Raw genomic sequence first — 19221 nt, forward strand, 5'->3', positions numbered from 1 at the left:
AGATCATGTTTGATAGCAACTACATTTTTATGCTCGTTTCAAGAAAACTTCTTAAGTCATTTTTGGCAGATTTTCTTGCTTGAAATGATCAAATTTCACTAGTTCACAGAATATTTAGTAGCGTTTCCAGTAGGGGAGTTTTTGCAGTGTAGATTCTAACGCTAGGAGGCGACTTTACCAGTAATGACCCAGTAACACCCACAGTATACTGGAAACATCAGCAACTAACAGCAAACAATTCACAATTAGTCAACAATGATCTGAATATAGAATCATTCATTTACAGCAATAATACAGAACATTATGATGACATTTGGCTCTTACAACAGTCTTCAGTCCATGAAGGCAGCAGACAGTTTACAGAAAGGTCAAAGGTCAGGAGGTTTCTCTGCACTGTGGGAAAAGAGGACGTTGAGGTGAACGGAGCCGAAGAGTCACAGAGTTCAGACAGACGGATTTAGAGAAGCAGTTACAGACAAACGTTCACTTCTTTATCATCTTTTTATTGGTTTTACTCAGGCAGAGGAAGTTCAGGAGGACAACATCAATAAATAAATAACAGGTGTGTAATGGAGGAGGAATACAAGAACCCGGACAACTAGACCACCGGACTCATCCACCGACACCGAGGACCTGAACACCACCGACATACAGGTCAGTGTGCTCCAATCTATCAATAAACAACTGGATGGTGCTTCCACCAGGAGATTAACCTCACTGTCCTGAGCTCCACACCTTTCACACAACTTTGTATTAAGATGTTGCTTTAACTCATGGGTGTAGATTTGGGTGAGGAAGGTGTTGCTGGATTGTCCCAACCAATATTTTTACTGATCTCTAACAATCCAGCTGTTTTAACTGGATGTAATATTAACAGTAAGATCTCTGCAGAGTTGACAGGTTTGTGTGTTTTCTGCAACAAGAGTGATATTATGATAAAGAGTGAAAGAGCAGGATATGGAGGATACTGGACCTGATGATCTGGCAACCCTCAACTTCAAGCTGTACACATTGTTGACTAACAGCAGCAGCAGCAGCATTAGTGGAGTCAGTGAGGTGGAGAATCTGAAGCAGTTAGTGTTTATAGTTTAAATGTTCCAAACATCACAGAATCGAAACGACTTTACTGGACAAAACTAAGATCATTTGATATTATATTTAATTTCAGGCGTTAGGTGTTGTTTGCTAATTTGTGATTGTTGCTCAGACATGTTGTTTAATTAAAAGAAGGAATGAAAGAAGGACAGAATCTCAGGTGAGGTTTGAAAACCTACAGCAGCGAGTTACAGAGCAGCACATTACCTACACGTTTCTACACATTTATTGTGACAGTCTATGATATGTTCATTTTAAATGTTAGTTTTGGTCTCAGATTTATAGTGAAGTTGTCAATCAATAAAATAAAATGTAAAGATCAGAGAAAACATCATGATACAGTCCAGTTTCAGGTCAGTCAGTAAATGCATATTGAGTAAAGTAAACATTTAGCAGAGTCAGGCTCTTTATGTGTGTGTGAACATGTTTCTATGAAAGAGAAAAGAGTGATAGAGAGCAAGTACACACACACAATTATTTACACCGTCCAACATCAAATGTCCCTACCAGAGTTAAACCAAACCTACGCCCTCGCTTTAACTACTGTTATAAATGATCATGTGATGTTTCCAACTAGTTTGATGGTGTAAAAGTAGAACTTCTTACCTTTCTGACCATATATCATTTTAATCATTTACTTTAGATTTGTCTTTACCAGAGTCAGATAAAAGACGCCATCACTGGTCTTTTAGCAGCTCTCTCTTCACGCTGTAAACACTACGCGCTGCTGATTTTACAGGACTTTCAGGTTGTTCCTGAGTCTACAAAGTCTACATCAATTATAACAAAACATCTGTCCTTCACAATAACATAACAAGCTTCAACAACTCCAAATAATGCAGTTAAGGCTCCTTAATTTCCACTTTGCTGCGTTACCACCACCTGCTGGATGTTTGTTAAACTCTCTTCTAAGTTCCAACACTTACAAAATACCATCTGATGCATTAAATTCAGCAATTATACACACACATATATACTGTATGTACATATATCTTACAAGTAATTCACACCAAGCAGAGTATTCATAGCACAACTATAAACAGAAGAGTTCATTATTTAAAATTAAATATTTTAGATCAAAGACAAATGGTAGGAAAAGATTTATTCACATAATATATTTTTAATGAGACAAGAAAAAAGATTAACCATCGAGACACCAATAAGACATTAAATAATCATGGTCCAGCTCCTCCTCTCAACCCACACAGATGTTATGAAACCATTTGTGGCAGTTGTTATTGTCCTACAGAAAACATGCTGTAGTTCTTCAAGAACCAATGACGTCACTGGTTCCTGGAAGAACAACAGATTTTGAAGCTGCATCTCAGAGACACAGAACATTAAAAACAACTGTTTTTCACACTACATCCCTAATTCAGATAGATGGAGATATGGTTGAAAATCAGTAAAGTGGTCTTTTAAGACACCTTCAAGCAGGTAGCCCTGTTGTAATGAAGACGCAAATCCCAGCAGCACTGGGCTGATGCACCGAGTCAAACCAAGCCAGCACATGTATATGGAAAAGGCCTACTGGAGTGCAGGCTGAGATGCATGGTGAAGGCTAGCATGCTGGTAGCTAGCATGCTGGTGCTTAGCTGACTGAGGTGCAGGCTGGGATTCATGAGTGTTAATAAAGTCCTCTGCCCACCCAGGTAGCAATTTCTTCAACCAAGACTTTGAAGACGCTGCCCGGTGTGCCAATGATAAGGCTGCCTCTCTGTCCTCACTACTGGAGGCATATTTCCAGTCATTACAAAGACACAAAAGGTTATAAGCTATCTCACATAGTTCTTGAGAAAACAATCGATCCGCTGGGTCCATTATTGTTTGAATTGTTCTGTCATGATGGAGTGAAGGCAGGTGGACCCAAGTGCAAGAGACGGCAGGCAGACAGGATCTGAAGCACAGATATTTATTGAAACTTAACAACTGTAGCTCAGGAACAGGCAGAATGAACAGACTATTCAACAAAGACTGAACTGAAAACTGGACTTAAATACAGACAGAACTAACGAGGGAACAGGGAACAGGTGACTAGGCAGGAGAACAGGAAGGGAGCCGATTGGCTGGGAGAACAAATGGAACAGGGCAGGGCTGACGAGGCTGATGCAGGACAGGTGTGGAGGGAAAAGCAGGCTGGGGAGGAGTACAGGAGGGACACACAGAGCAAACAGACAACCAAAACCCAGAAAACACAATGAGACCAGACAGGACTGTGACAGGACATAATAATAATATTGATCAGTACTTCAGTGTTGGTTATCCTGAAAATTAACTGTTTAATTGTTAATCAAATACAAATTTTTGTCATACCTTTCAGATCTTAGCAGGACAAAAGATGGCAACACCTCCAGAGGTTGTCTTGGAGTGTTTGGAGGATTTGGGATCTGAAGACTTTGAAAAATTCAAGTGGTACCTGTATCAGCGGGGGGTCCTTGAAGGCTTCAAAGCAATCCCAAAGAGTCGACTGGAGAAAGCAAACAGAACTGAAACAGTGGATCAGATGTTAGAGAACTACTGTATTAACACTATTGAAGTGACCAGAATGGTTTTGGGGAAGATCAGTCAGAAGGATCTATTGGAACGTTTGTCAAACACCATCTCAGATCCTTCGGGTTAGTCATGGAAAGATTATAAATGTGATGTTACAAAGATATTTAGAAGTGCTCAGTCAACAGTCGGTGGACTTGTTTTAGATTCTTCAAGGTGTTTCTCCGCTCATCCAAAAGTCTTCTTTATTTCTGATTGACTGGTGGGAAGTCACAGGTGTTTAACCTCTGCAGGGCTGTTTACACCTTAAAGCTGTGTTCAGACACAATGCAAAGCTAATTTTCACCTTGTGTTACTAGCACAAGTTTTACTGTTGGATCATTTGTGTTTATTTGACCCAACAGCCAAAATACCAACTGTACATTAGCTGTTAGCCAGCTAGCAAGACACCAACCGTGTCTTTGGGAGTGTGCCTCTTTGTGTTTGTGTTTAGTTCAGCCTCTGACTGAACTCAGAACTCAGCAGGAACTCTGGTTCTTTCTATTATTTCCCTCCAGTTTCTCTCCTTTTTCTCTCTCCTCTCTGTACGTTCATGAAGTACATTCATAAAGCCCAGCGATACGCGCCGCATGATAAATACACTTTGAGTTCTTTCTGAACTCACCATTATTAAGCCACATGTGGGTCATTATTCCATCTGCCTGTCAGTCCTTAGAGTCCAATGAGTCCAGGTGTGAATGGTTCTTAAGGCTTCAGTGTGCTCCAGCTGAAGCACTTGTTGGATAGTCAGAGCTCCTCTAGAGGGCAAAGTCCAACAATTTGTGTTGGATTGCTCCAAAACCAACAATCACATCCACTTTACACCCTGATTGGTCAACTGTGTGGAGTTGTGACAGTAGGCAGAGTATACTGTACACTGAAACTAACTTCCCTGCAATGTTTGTCTAAACTCATGTCCTGAATTATTCATTCCTGCATTAAACCAGCTGTTGCATTCCTTCCTCTGAGAGAACCTGAACTTGTATTAAATATCATTTAGGTTCAGCAGCTCATCCTCAAAGTGAGGGGAGAACAGTGGAAACACAAGCAGAACCAGTAACAATGGATACACGTTGAGTTCCTGTAGTGGAAACAGCATATGTTACCTCTGAATACTCACATGAAAAGTGACAGAAGTAGCTGTGCAATGAATTTTAAAAAGGAAGCCTGAGAGAGAAGTTTCTCTCCTCCACAAACCTGAGCAATCACTGTGTAAAGTCGGAGTGAATGTTGGATCATTAGGTTCAGAACAATCCAACAAAAGCTCCAATGTTGGAAACGTGCGGGGTGACAGAGTTTCAACACTGTTCAACAATTCAACAAGTAGTTCTGATTAAACAGACCCTCTGCTTGTTGAATATTATTAAATGCTCTTTCTATAATACTGTGAAATGCCAGATGAGGACATGAAACTCCAATGACCTGAACAGATACCAAACATATAGGAAAATACTTTTATGATTAATATTTTCTATCACATCTTCTCATTTCTGTCAATTGTTGTTTCTTCAGAGATTCTTATTGTGTGCCAGTGCAAACTGAAGTCTAGCCTGAAGAAGAGGTTCCAGTGTGTGTTTGAGGGGATTGCTAAAGCAGGAAACCAAACCCTTCTGAATCAGATCTACACAGAGCTCTACATCACAGAGGGAGGGACTGCAGAAGTCAATGATGAACATGAGGTCAGACAGATTGAAACAGCATCCAGGAAACCAGACAGGCCAGAAACAACAATCAGACAAGACGAAATCTTTAAACCCTCACCTGGAAGAGATGAACCAATCAGAACAGTGATGACAAAGGGAGTGGCTGGCATTGGGAAAACAGTCTTAACACAGAAGTTCACTCTGGACTGGGCTGAAGACAAAGCCAACCAGTACATACAGTTCACATTTCCATTCACTTTCAGAGAGCTGAATGTGCTGAAAGAGAAAAAGTGCAGCTTGGTGGAACTTGTTCATCACTTCTTTACTGAAACCAAAGAAGCAGGAATCTGCAGGTTTGAAGAGTTCCAGGTTGTGTTCATCTTTGACGGTCTGGATGAGTGTCGACTTCCTCTGGACTTCCATAACAATAAGATCCTGACTGATGTTACAGAGTCCACCTCAGTGGATGTGCTGCTGACAAACCTCATCAGGGGGAAACTGCTTCCCTCTGCTCGCCTCTGGATAACCACACGACCTGCAGCAGCCAATCAGATCCCTCCTGAGTGTGTCGGCATGTTGACAGAGGTCAGAGGGTTCACTGATCCACAGAAAGAGGAGTACTTCAGGAAGAGATTCAGAGATGAGAAGCAGGCCAGAACAATCATCTCCCACATCAAGACATCAAGAAGCCTCCACATCATGTGCCACATCCCAGTCTTCTGCTGGATCACTGCTACAGTTCTGGAGCATGTGTTGAAAAACAGAGAGGGAGGAGAGCTGCCCAAGACCATGACTGAGATGTACCTCCGCCTTGTAGTGCTTCAGTCCAAACTGAAGAATGTCAAGTATGATGGAGGAGCAGAAAAAGATCCACACTGGAAACCAGAGAGCAGGAAGATGATTGAGTCTCTGGGGAAACTGGCTTTTGAGCAGCTGCAGAAAGGCAACCTGATCTTCTATGAATCAGACCTGACAGAGTGTGGCATCAATATCAGAGAAGCCTCAGTGTGCTCAGGAGTGTTCACACAGGTCTTTAAAGAGGAAGACTGTGGGATGTTTGAAGAAACAGTGTTCTGCTTCATCCATCTGAGCGTTCAGGAGTTTCTGGCTGCTCTTCATGTCCATCTGACATTCATGAACTCTGGAGTCAATCTGCTGGCAGAAGAAAAAAAAACACCCTGGTGGTCTAAAATAAGAAAAGATAAATCAACACGTTTCTACCAGAGTGCTGTGGACGTGGCCTTACAGAGTCCAAATGGACACCTGGACTTGTTCCTCCGCTTCCTCCTGGGTCTGTCACTGCAGACCAATCAGACTCTCCTAAGAGGTCTGCTGACACAGACAGGAAGTAGCTCACAGACCAATCAGGAAACAGTCAAGTACATCAAGAAGAAGATCAGTAAGAATCTGTCTGCAGAGAAAAGCATCAGTCTGTTCCACTGTCTGAATGAACTGAAGGATCATTCTCTATTGGAGGAGATCCAACAGTCCCTGAGGTCAGGAAGTCTCTCCACAGATAAACTGTCTCCTGCTCAGTGGTCAGCTCTGGTCTTCATCTTACTGTCATCAGAAAAAGATCTGGACGTGTTTGGCCTGAAGAAATACTCTGCTTCAGAAGAGGCTCTTCTGAGGCTGCTGCCAATGATCAAAGCCTCCAACAAAGCTCTGTAAGTACACAGATAGTTGGATTTATTTATCATGATATAAATGTGGGTTAGGGTTAACACTAACAGGACAGAAAAATAAAGAATTTCTAACTTTTTTTCTTTTTATTGTCTCTCCAGGCTGACTGACTGTAACCTCTCAGAGAGAAGCTGTGCAGCTCTGTCCTCAGTTCTCAGCTGCCAGTCCTCTAGTCTGAGAGAGCTTGATATCAGTAACAACAACCTGCAGGATTCAGGAATGAAACAGTTGTCTGCTGGACTGGAGAGTCCACACTGTACACTGGAAAATCTCAGGTCAGATCAAGTCACAGTTTGTCTTTGAGATATTTTTCTAAACTATAAGGTTCAGCCTCTCTAATGTCAGGATTTCTGATCGGCAGAAGTTTTCCACCAGGATTTTATTTTTCACAGGAAAGAAAATGTTTGAATTTTCTACTTTATCTTTCTTTGATTCAGCTTCATATACTTTACAGCACACATATATGAACTCTGGCTGAGATAGAGAAACTGATCTTTGCTTTGATGTCATGCGATTTACATTATTACATGTCTGTTTATCACAGATTTTGTCATATTTAACTGTCAGGTCTCCAAGATGTTTGGAATAGAACAGCAAAGATTTTAACCAGAGCTGAGAAAAGAATTTATATCCAGCATCAGCAAGAGTCCAGAATCAGCATTTTAACAAAGATTATTTATCTTTTTGTTCATTACTGTCTCTCCAGGCTGAGTGGCTGTAACCTCTCAGAGATAAGCTGTGCAGCTCTGTCCTCAGTTCTCAGCTCCCAGTCCTGTAGTCTGAGAGAGCTTGACATCAGTAACAACAACCTGCAGGATGCAGGGGTGAAGCTGCTGTCTGCTGGACTGGAGAGTCCACACTGTACACTGGAAACTCTCAGGTCAGCATTCATCAATCTGTTCATCTGATGAACATTTAAAATCTGAATGATATTAGAGGATAAACATTAAACCTGTGCAGGATTGTCTCTGCTGATATGATTTGTCAAACCAGTTTTTATGACATTTCAGCAGTAGAGAATTACTTTTCATGCAGATTATATTGTTTTCTTTTATTTATGTTGTTGATTTTTTTTAATACCACAGATGATTTTACAGGTTTTTGGTAACACTTCATTTTACAGCTCTGAAAACTTCATGGTAATTAGGTGATAATTACCAAGTAACTTATTTAAAATTTCTTTGAAATCAGCCTACAAATTATCCCAACATTTACCTTGAATTTCATGGTAATTTCATGGTAAGTATGTGAGTTGTTGCAGCTTAATTTCCAACTAGTTTCTGTCTAACTTCTGCAGGTCAGTAAAATGAAGTAAATTTTTAAACCATTTACATTCTGACCAATTTATTTATAATTTTAGCAGATCAGTCCAATTTTGTACTAAATTTCCTAAATGTCTTTTTTTTTAAATTGTAGGCACCATAAATTACTAATTACAGAGAAATAAACTTCATAATCAGGAATCAAGTTACTAATTGCCCATTTTAAAAGTCTCATTCCTTGCCTGATTATTGAGGCCTGATAATAATGTCTTCACACCACTCAACAAGTTAAATGTCACTTTTTATATTTTGAGACAATACATCAACAAATAAATTAAAGAAGAAGTAACTTTTTCAATGTTTCTGACACAAAAACACAGCATTTGTGTTGTATTACTTTTTTACACCTTAAATAACACTCTGATGTCTTTAAAAAGGCATCAATTTACCGATGTTCCCTAAACTACTCACATGCAGTACATACTGGCCATAACCTAATGTTGCAACAGTGGATAAATTGTTTTGAGTATCACAATGAAATGACTTGTTTCACTATCAGAATTTGAGTGTGTTTGTGCTCATGAGATTATACACATTAGCTAACATTAGCTTAAATTAGCTAGATCTAGTAAGTCATATTTATGCTACTAGCAATGCACTGGCTGCATAATTCAGTCATCTTGAGATGGCCTTGTTTTTGTCAAAGGTTCCCCAGAAATCCCGGACTAAAGAAAGTTTGGGCTAGGGCTGTGTGATATGACGATCTATATCATGTGATGATGTAATCTCTTCATATTATGCTCTATTTCGTTGTGATTCAAATCACATTCATCTTTTGTACGGATTACATTGATAAATTACACTTCTTGGCTTTTTACTCACAAAGCTTTTATTGCACTTACAGTAATGTAACAAGTTTAGTTGTCATCAACTCTCCACCGCTGTCTGTCTCTCCTCTGCTGCGCTGCACACACACACACAACGGACCAACTATTTATTCACTGAATTAAAATATGTTACATCGGGATAGCTATCATTATCAGAATATGAAATTACGTATATTGGGATATGAGATTTTGGTTACATCGCCCAGCCTTTGCTTGGCCATAGCTGTCAGATGGAAGGATTTTGAGCCAAATGGCACTACAGTTCTCTTTAGCTGTCATTTCAAGGCAGATGATTTTGACAGAACTGGACAAATTGTGTGTGTGAAGGAATATGTGATTCAGTTTTTGCATCCTTTCCAGACCATTTGAACAATGTTAGTGAACTTTCAAGTCATAAGACTATATTGTTCTTTGTAGTAAACAGTGTTAATATATAGTGGAAACTGATTGGAATTAAAACTAAACCTGATACTGAAAGTAAACCACTGTAAAAGTCACTGCTAAATGATTTAAAAGAGAAAAATATGATTTCAGTGGACTGTCTCTTGATGCAGACTATCAGTAGACGCTACAACTTGCAGATGTTCCCTAAACGCCTTGCGCGCAGGTTAGTGGTAAATGCTATAATTTAACAATGTTCGCTAAACGCCTCACACTAAGGCTATCGGTAGATGCTACAATTTACTGATGTTCCCTAAACGCCTCACAGGCAGGCTAGCGGTAGCTGCTAGCGGTAGCTGCTAGCGGTAGCTGCTAGCGGTAGCTGCTAGCGGTAGCTGCTAGCGGTAGCTGCTAGCGGTAGCTGCTAGCGGTAGCTGCTAGCGGTAGCTGCTAGCGGTAGCTGCTAGCGGTAGCTGCTAGCGGTAGCTGCTAGCGGTAGCTGCTAGCGGTAGCTGCTGCGCACAGAGAAGATTCTAGTCTCTCTTCAGTTACTGCAGCGCAGCTCCTCAGACGGGTGTTTGGCTAAAATGAGTTAGTTTGGAAAGAGTAAAATAAGGCGTTTTAATATCAGATTTAAATAAGTCGAAACCGAGTGGAGGTGGCGTGTTGCCAGAGAGAGAAAACTGCTAAGCTGCAGAGCGGCTGTGGAAAAAGAATCTTCGGGACTCCGGCGGGCGTTTCCCTCCAAATTAATGGATTATCCTGGTGAGTTAGTCACCCGAGGTTAGCTGGTTAGCATTAAGGTTTTGTTCCAAAATCATTGAATGGTGTGTTAGTTTACCTTGAAAGGTATGGTGAAGCAAAAAGCCAGTCAGGATATAATGTTTGTGTGATGTGATGAGAATACAGCTGATGCAGCTTTTTAGCCGCTAACCACTGTAGGCTTAATTGCAGCCTGGAAGCTAGGCTAAGTGCTACATGCTAAGCTGCTGTTGTAGCGCTGGGAAAGCACGTAAGGCAGTTTGTGCTTATTTGAAATGGACTTAAAAGCTAATGTGTATGTACTATAACATGTAAAAGGCCTGATATGTGCATTAATTTGAAATGTACATGTACAAAAAAAGGAAAAGAGACAATTTAGTTGAGAAATGTTTATGGTAACACTTTCTATGAAGCCCATGTCTATAATGCATTATAAACATACTTATAATGTGTTATAATCTGATCTGCTTATAACACTGTATAATTATAGTTATAAACACTCATAAATATTCATAATGCTTTATAACAATAATCATAACACATTATAAAGCATTTTATAATGACTTATAAGGTCAAGAATCATAATACTTCATAACTGCTGGTCACTCACTGACATGTTTTACAAGGATCATAGTGTATTATAATTCTCATAGTTGTAATACATTACAATCATTTTATAATGCATCAATAATCACTGTTATAATGCATTAAAATGTGGTTATAAGTGACTCTAACTGGTCATTGGGTGCTTTAAGTGAAGTAATGTAATTCCTGAGGAATAGACAGATATAATACATTACAAGCTGCTTATAAGTCACTATAAGTGCTCATTGTTTGCTTCAAGAAAAGTGAAAAAATATCATTAAAATCTTTATAAGAACACAAAACGTTAAAATGAATTAATTAGTTTAACGAGTCATAACAGACAATGAACAATTGAATGATGAACATTTACATTTCACTAATGTTTCCCCAAAAAACTCACTAAACACTCAAATTATAGATAAAACCTGAAACTATTTCTATTTATATTTTACTTTAATGTAAACGTTTGATCAACAAAAGTGACTCATTAAAAAACTTGGTGAGTGATAAGTGATTATAATGCTTTATAAAATGATTGATATGATTCTTGACCTTATAAATCTTAATAAAATGCTTTATAATGTATTCTGATTATTGTTATAAAACATTATGAATATTTATTTAGCTGAGAGAGAGAGCGATAACTCTCCATTCATTCTCTGTGGACTCTGATTGTGTCAATAAAACAGTGAGAGTTGCATCAACCAGATGATGTTGTTGCAGATTGTCACACTCACGAGCCAATGGGATTGTTTCCAGCGTGCGTGTGCGTGAAACAGACCAGCGTGGAATATGTAAACACAGCATCGCTCAACTTTAGCTCATAGTTCTGAGTTTAGATCAAACATCCACACGATGGAATAACAACAATAAGATTCATATTATTGTTGTTGAAGGTTCAATCAGTGAAAACCAGTTAACATAAATGATGGACAGATAGATAACGGTTTGCTACAGATGGTAGCCAGCCAGCTAAGCTAATGTTAGCCTAGCGCTCAACAAATTTACGTTTAGCTGCCAGTTGAAAGTCACGTAAATGTAAAACAGGTTACCCCAGTCTCCCCACAACAGACTTCAGTCTGACTGGTTTCATATCAAATAATGTGCAGACCTGGTCTACATGATGGACTGATGTGTGTTCACTGTGGTTCTACCTGCTGGGACCAGTCTGTGGAGGACTGGGGAGACTGGGATGATCAAACTGTCTCCTTGACTACTGGTGACTTCAGGTTGTGCACCAGTCCGGGCGTTAAAATCACCACAGATTATTATATTTGCTGCCCCTGGTAATGACATATCTGTGACTCAAGGCAGGGAAACATGTCATCAGAGAAGTAAGGGGACTCACAGCACATAGATATATATCCTTCTGTGTAGGGAGAAGATCTCTTTTTATTTTCTGATGTTGAGAATTTGTAGTGAATTGTGTAAATGTGACTTGTAGCATATAATGAGTCGTCCTGAGTCTCTGCTGGACTAACAGTAAATCATTTGTGGGAAGGGGCAATAATCTCTCTGTAGCTGGGAGGGCAGTGTGTGGGTACATCACCTCTACACCATGTTTCTGATAGGATTATGATGTCATTATTATTGATAGGTTTTACTCTTCAGACCAAAGACTGAGGAGTAACGACCTTGGATATTCCAACAGCTTATTTTAAAGGAACTCATTGAAATTCTCAACAGAAGATGAAATAAAATAAAACAAACACAGAAACAACTTTTACACAGGTGACCTTGAAGAACCTATTAGAGTGAAATATATTCATATTCATTATATAATATATTCATATTTTATTATCAAATTAGGATTTGTTTAGTTTGAAAGATGTTTTTATAATAAATATATGAAGAAATGAAAAATTGAGATTCAAGCACACTATGTTAATATAAGAACTAGAGCTGCTCAATTATGGCAAAAATCATACTCACGATTATTTTGGTCAATATTGAGATCATGATTATTTAACACGATTACTTTTTGACTCATTTTTGCCGATGCAGATATGTGCACATATTTTATTCCAGCTGGCTGAGGAGACTATTACACCTGCAATCATAGATTGTATTAATGATCAATAAAGACAAATTATGAAGGAAGAACTCAGGAAGACTGGAGTTCAGGAGCTCAGCATTAAAACTTTAATGAACCTGCCAAGTGGGTGCAGCAGCACTTTTCTTTGAGTTTATTAGACAGACAGGATTAATGTGTAGGATTTAATCTTTGGTCCACAGTCTGAAGCAGAAGGTGGCGGTAATGCACCTAATACGCTGGTTGCCAACCGCTGTTATAAACCACAAAGAAGAAGAAAAAGGTTTTTTTCAAACAGAGTGGTACATCCTGTCAGCCGAGGGGTTTCCTATCTGTGCAGCCGAACACCGCAGCTCCTCTATGGACTATTACATCCTGACGGTCCCGGTGTTTCCTCCGCAGGCTCCACTTCACTGGATCCAAACGGAGAGCCGGGGCTAGCTGGGAGGCTAGCGGAGCGTTAGCCGCAGCATGACCGGAGGGAAGCACAGTCAGTTAGCCTCAGCTAGCCTCCCAGCTAACGTTAGCCCCGGCTCTCCATTTGGATCCAACCAGAGCACCAAGCCCCGGTTTGCTATTCAGTTTAAAGTGGGAAGAAGCAGCAGGTCTGTCGGGCAGCTGAGTGAAGTGCAGCCTGCGGAGGCAGAACAGGTTAGGCCCGGTTTCACTACAGACAGATTCACTCACTACAGTGGGCGAAGAAATAAAGCCAATGAATCAATAAGACAAACATTAGCATCAGTGGGTTAGCATCAGTTGTTAGTATCAATTGTTAGCATAAGTGGGTTAGCATCAGTGTGTTAGCATCAATAGGTCAGCATCAGTTGTTTGCATCAATTTTTAGCATCAGTGGGTTAGCATCAGTTGTTAGCATCAGTGGATTAGCATCAATTTTTGGCATCAGTTGATTAACATCAGTATGTTAGCATTAGTGTGTTAGCATTAATGGGTCAGCATCAGTGGGTTAGCATCAGTTGTTTGCATCAATTTTTAGCATCAGTGGGTTAACATCAGTATGTTAGCATCAATTGTTAGCATTAGTGTGTTAGCATCAGTGGATTAGCATCAATTTTAACATCAGTTGTTAGCATCAATAGGTAGCATCAGTGGATTAGCATCAATTTTTAGCATCAGTGGGTTAACATCACTTGTTAGCATCAGTGTGTTAGCATTAATGGGTCAGCATCAGTGGGTTAACATCAGTATGTTAGCATCAATTGTTAGCATCAGTGTGTTAGCATCAGTTGTTAGCATCAATTTTAGCATCAGTGTGTTAGCATCAGTGGATTAGCATCAATTTTTAGCATCAGTGGGTTGACATCAGTATGTTAGCATTAGTGTGTTAGCATTAATGGGTCAGCATCAGTGGGTTAGCATCACTTGTTAGCATCAATTGTTAGCATCAGTGTGTTAGCATTAATGGGTCAGCATCAGTGGGTTAGCATCAATTGTTAGCATCAGTAGGTTAGCATCAATTGTTAGCATCAGTGGGTTAGCCTAACCTGAAGACTCTAAACAGAGAACAGGAATATTTGTGCTGCTGAGTCTCCTGAGTTTTGTTCAGCACAACCTGAGAAACATTGAGTTTTGTGTGATGAACTTTATTGTTTAGTGGATTAATGCACTTTAATCCACTTTTGGACGCGGCTCTGCTCTCTTGGCTGTGTGCAGTGAACTGATGTCCCTCTTACATTACTTCTGTAACAGTCAGATTACATTAATTCTAGGGTGAGTTTTTCTCTTTATCCTCCTGCTAACATCGACTGTAAATCCACATTTTAAAGCTGAAAACATTTTCTTCCTGGGGGGTCATGACCCCAGACCCCCTTAGGGGGTTCACATCTAAAAACATGCTGCTGAATCATCCCTCAGCTGCTGACTTTTCCCATCTGGCTGGATGCTCAACTTTCTGGAGCTCCCTGATTCAGTTCATCTCTTAGTTAGTTAGTTAGTGTGGAGACAGTTTGTTTTTGTATCTGACTGCACACAGCAGGACTCTCAGACTGTCTGACGTGTGTTGTTTTGTGTGTTTGCAGCCTGTCAGGATGTCTGATCACAGAGGAAGGCTGTGCTTCTCTGGCCTCAGCTCTGAGCTCCAACCCCTCCCATCTGAGAGAGCTGGAGTTGAGCTACAATCATCCGGGAGCCTCAGGAGAGAAGCTGCTGTCTGCTGGACTGAAGGATCCACACTGGAGACTGGAGACTCTCAGGTACACTCAAAAAATATTTAGGCCTAATATGTAAGACTTATGTATTTCAATTGCATATAAAATTTCCATCCATTGGAATTGCATAGTTTTGACATATACAAACTAATAAACTTAACATGAAGCATTTTTATAATTAAAACATGAATTAAACAAGCAGGAATGAGAGGTTATTTATTCTTATTAATAAATCCAATGTGTGTAAAAGAAATAATAACCAGGTTTATGCAATATCCCCAATAAACTTAAAATGCATCAAATTAATGCACTTTAAATGAATAAACCCAATGTATTTTAAATGTATCGTTTTGAAAACTATGAACAGTGTTTCTGCTATAACAGTAAATGCCAAAAATAACGCCAAATATCCATTCATTCGGAAATCAATAGCGTTTGGGAGCCTCTGAGCAGCGCTGTTTCGAAACGCGAGTCAACGTCTGTGCCGTTGCCATGGAAACTGCAGGTTGCGTAGCTCCTTTTAAAGAAAAGGGCAGTACGTGAGCGAGTGTTTAAGCGAGAGAGCGATCGCCAGAAAAGTGACGGTGAATGTGAGCAGAGCAGAGTAAAAGTTGAACAGTAAGGTCGTATTCAGACCCAATCAGGTGTTGCGGCGTTCAGCCGCAGGGTGGCGTGGAGGTGTGGGCGTGTCTATTTGTCCTCCGGAACATAACAACTGTGAAACAATCAGAAAATAATGTTTTATTGAACTGATTCACCGGCACTCTCGCTACCAGCGCTCCCTCTCTGTCTTCATTCACTCTCTAGCTCGCTCGACCACTGCTGCTGTCTCTCTCTCCTTCTCTCATCTTTTTTACAGTACAGACTAAAGTGTGTCAGTCAGTTAATAAATGCTGCAGCATGGGGGTTAGCTCCAGAGTTAGCAACAATAGGTTAGCCTAACCTGACGACGCTAAACAGATGAATAGAAGCAATGGGGAACGGAGGAATATATGGCTGCTAACCCCCCCCCCACCTTAAACAATAACTAAAATACATTAAAAACAAAACATAAAACAGTCAGATTACCTTCACATTTGATTAATTTAATATCTATTTGGAGCATGTGGCCAGTTTGGGTGTTGCAGAAAGTCAAAGGCAGCAAAACGTCGCCATACAACAACATCACACTACACCATTTCCATTCAACAACATAACACACTGACATACAGCACACACCCACAAAAAGAGCAACCAAAACATGTGAACAACAAATATAGTAAAAATCTATTTAAAAAAACAAAACAAAATGGAAAAACAAAAGAAAATACCGTTCTTACATGCACGAGGTTAAAGAAAGTGCTCCCTTTTCAAATATTTACTTATTTTGGCACAGTTGACCACTTAGACAAATGCCTATAAAGACAGGCAAACAGTTAAAGGCTAATTTAAGGTAACCCTGAACTATGATTAGTAATTTCAGAAGCATAACAATTCCTAGAATCTAATCTTGAAATTAGAATCAAAAACATTGTGAAGGCTCAGGTGAGGCCAGTCGGCCTTAAACACTTTGCTGCTTGTTGCATGACCAAGAATATACTGTATATTATAAACAGACCTTTCTGTAGCAACAAGAAACTCTCTTACAAACTGTGCTGAACAATTGTGTGAACAATTCTACCACTTTCACATGTTTCTTGAGTAAAGGAATATAAACAGAATATTCAAGTTCACTCTGGTAAGTGGCAAAACTTACAGAAATCAACCACTTGTTTGCATGTTTTTCCCAGAGGGAAATAATAATCTATTAGTGCAAAATGCAGTCACTGAATTTAATCTTCAATACTTGAATTTTTGGTGAAGTCCAGGTCCAGGTCCATCAGGATTTTCTTAAACCCTTCAATCATGCACTTGAGGTCCTCAGGGTACGGCAAGTTCAGCACATCAATGAAACAAAAACCATCAGACTTGCAAAGGTGATAATTTGTAGGTTTTGCAGAACTTCCACACCTTCAAGTACAACACCAACATCTGCATACATCTCATCTTCAGGACCGGCAGCCTCCACTCGAATCGCATAGATGCCCGTTGTTGTCTGTGCAATCCCTGACTCTGCCTCTGCACGTTCACTATCCTGCTGGATAAAACATGAACAATGAGCTGCGTCCCAGTGCTGGTCAAACTGTGATGTTCAAAGTGTCTAAAAATGCAGTTTTACAAACTGAAATTTGAGCAACAACTGAAGCATTCATGTAATGAAAGTGATAGTTGGGGTTCTTAATAATAAATGATGGCATGAATGATGTTTTTGAGTGTATGGAGAGACAATGTCTGATAGAGGAGGAAGAGCTGGAAACATTTTCTCTGTCAGAGCTGATCACACATCTCAACTCAATCTTTGACTTTTTGTTATTTCTATCTGAAGTTTCCTGTAAATGTTGAAAGTTCAACCTGATTAGATTCAGTCAGGGTTTCAGAAGGATTGGGATACTGGATTCAGATTGGATCCAAGTCTATCAAAGCCCAACCCCACATTTGAACAGAATAATCAAACAGTAGACTAGAGCGATGTAACGTCCATGTTTGCATGCTGAAAGAGAACGTGCTGCTCTGACCCCCCTCCTCCTTTCAGCCTGCAGCCTGCTGGAGTCCAATTCTTGACACCAGGTCCTTGGAGGCGTAAGTGTGTTTTTCATTTCATTCATGAAAACAAAGCAAACTTCAAACGGTGACATCACTCATTCACATCCTACTGAGGATGAAGATGATGTCATCATCAATCAGGTGATCGATCAATAACTGCAGCTGTATTGTGTCTCGTTCTCTCCATCAGATTTCTGTCAACTCACACTGGATCCAAACACAGCAAACAGAAAACTCAAACTGTCTGACAACAACAGGAAGGTGACACGTGTGTGGGAGGATCAGTCATATCCTGATCATCCAGACAGATTTGATGTCTGGTCTCAGCTGCTGTGTAGAAATGATCTGACTGGTCGCTGTTACTGGGAGGTCGAGTGGAGAGGACTGGTTTATATATCAGTGAGTTACAGAAGAATCAGAAAGAAAGGAAACAGTAATGACTGTTGGTTTGGAAGGAATGGTCAGTCCTGGAGTCTGATCTGCTCTGATGGTGGTTACTCTGTCTGTCACAATAACATAGAAACATCCATCTCCTCTTCCTCCTCCTCCTCCTCCTCCTCCTCCTCCTCCTCTAACAGAGTAGGAGTGTATGTGGACTGTCCTGCTGGCACTCTGTCCTTCTACAGAGTCTCCTCTGACACACTGATCCACCTCCACACCCTCAACACCACATTCACTCAGCCTCTGTATGCTGGGTTTATGGTCTGGTCTGGTTCAGTGTCTCTGTGTTCTCTGTAGGAGGATGAGTCTCCTCCTGTTAGAGAAACTTTCTCATGTTATTTAGTACCAACCTGATCTCTCACTGCTTGTAAATGCAGTTTCTAAACCAACATGGTTTCCACATGACTGACAGTTTGTTTGACATTTAAAAAGCTGTAAAAAAGAAGCTGATGTTCTCAGAGCAGATAGCTCAGTCTGTTAGAGGACTGTTTGGAGGTTCGGAGGTCGTGGCTTTGATCCTTATGAGTCTCAGTGAAACTCAGAAGCTCTCAGAGAGAAAACCACCAGCGGCTGAAAGTTTACTGAAACGTCAAGTTGTGACCAAGGTTTTTAAAAATGTTGGAAGAGTTTTGCCGACTAACTATAACACACATATTGACAGTAAGTATCCGCTGGCCTATAGAGGCTCTTTGTTGTTTTTACTCTTATTTGTTGTTCAATTAGTTGTTTTTTTAATCATATAGTCAATTCAGAAAGCGACATGTTTTTATGTGTCTCTACTGGATGTGCATGTAGAGCTGCAAATAAACATTATGATTCATAGATTCATCAATTCATGGTTTTGTCTATAAAATGTCAGGAAATTGTGTAAATTGTGTAAAATGCTAGTTGTAATTTCACAGAGTCAAAGGCGACGTCTTTAAATGTCTCATTTTGTCTGAACTAAAGTCCAGAACAGTCAAGTATTCTGTTTATTATCATGTAAGACAAAGAAAAGCATTCAATCTTCACACCTGAGAAGCTAAAAGCAGAAAATGTTTGCTTCAAAATGACTGAAATGATGATTAAGTGTTAATTTAGTGTTGACGGATAATCAATGAATGGACTAATTGTTGCAGCTCTGGCTGTATGTGA

General features: G+C 40.0%; 2 protein-coding genes across 2 annotated transcripts in view; both read left to right on the plus strand.

Annotated features, from left to right (window-relative positions):
* The window catches only part of LOC122986521 (NACHT, LRR and PYD domains-containing protein 3-like), a 69520-nt gene that overhangs the window by 7475 nt on the left and 42824 nt on the right, over positions 1-19221 (plus strand). The window lies entirely within an intron of this gene.
* LOC122986914 (NLR family CARD domain-containing protein 3-like) lies at positions 583-19088 on the plus strand. The gene is made up of 8 exons (XM_044358426.1): positions 583-654; positions 3416-3710; positions 5137-6934; positions 7052-7225; positions 7657-7830; positions 14896-15069; positions 17636-17682; positions 17837-19088. The coding sequence occupies exons 2-8, from the start codon at positions 3434-3436 to the stop codon at positions 18382-18384; spliced, it is 3192 nt and encodes a 1063-aa protein (XP_044214361.1). The 5' UTR covers positions 583-654; positions 3416-3433; the 3' UTR covers positions 18385-19088.

Source organism: Thunnus albacares, chromosome 1, assembly GCF_914725855.1.
Source record: "Thunnus albacares chromosome 1, fThuAlb1.1, whole genome shotgun sequence".
Taxonomy (NCBI): Eukaryota; Metazoa; Chordata; class Actinopteri; order Scombriformes; family Scombridae; genus Thunnus; species Thunnus albacares.

Coding starts and splice junctions, on each gene's coding strand:
- LOC122986914 (XM_044358426.1), top strand. CDS start 3,434: ATGGCAACACCTCCAGAGGTTGTCTTGGAGTGTTTGGAGGATTTGGGA. Junction 3,711..5,136: donor CACCATCTCAGATCCTTCGG/GTTAGTCATGGA, acceptor TTGTTTCTTCAG/AGATTCTTATTGTGTGCCAG. Junction 7,226..7,656: donor TGTACACTGGAAAATCTCAG/GTCAGATCAAGT, acceptor CTGTCTCTCCAG/GCTGAGTGGCTGTAACCTCT.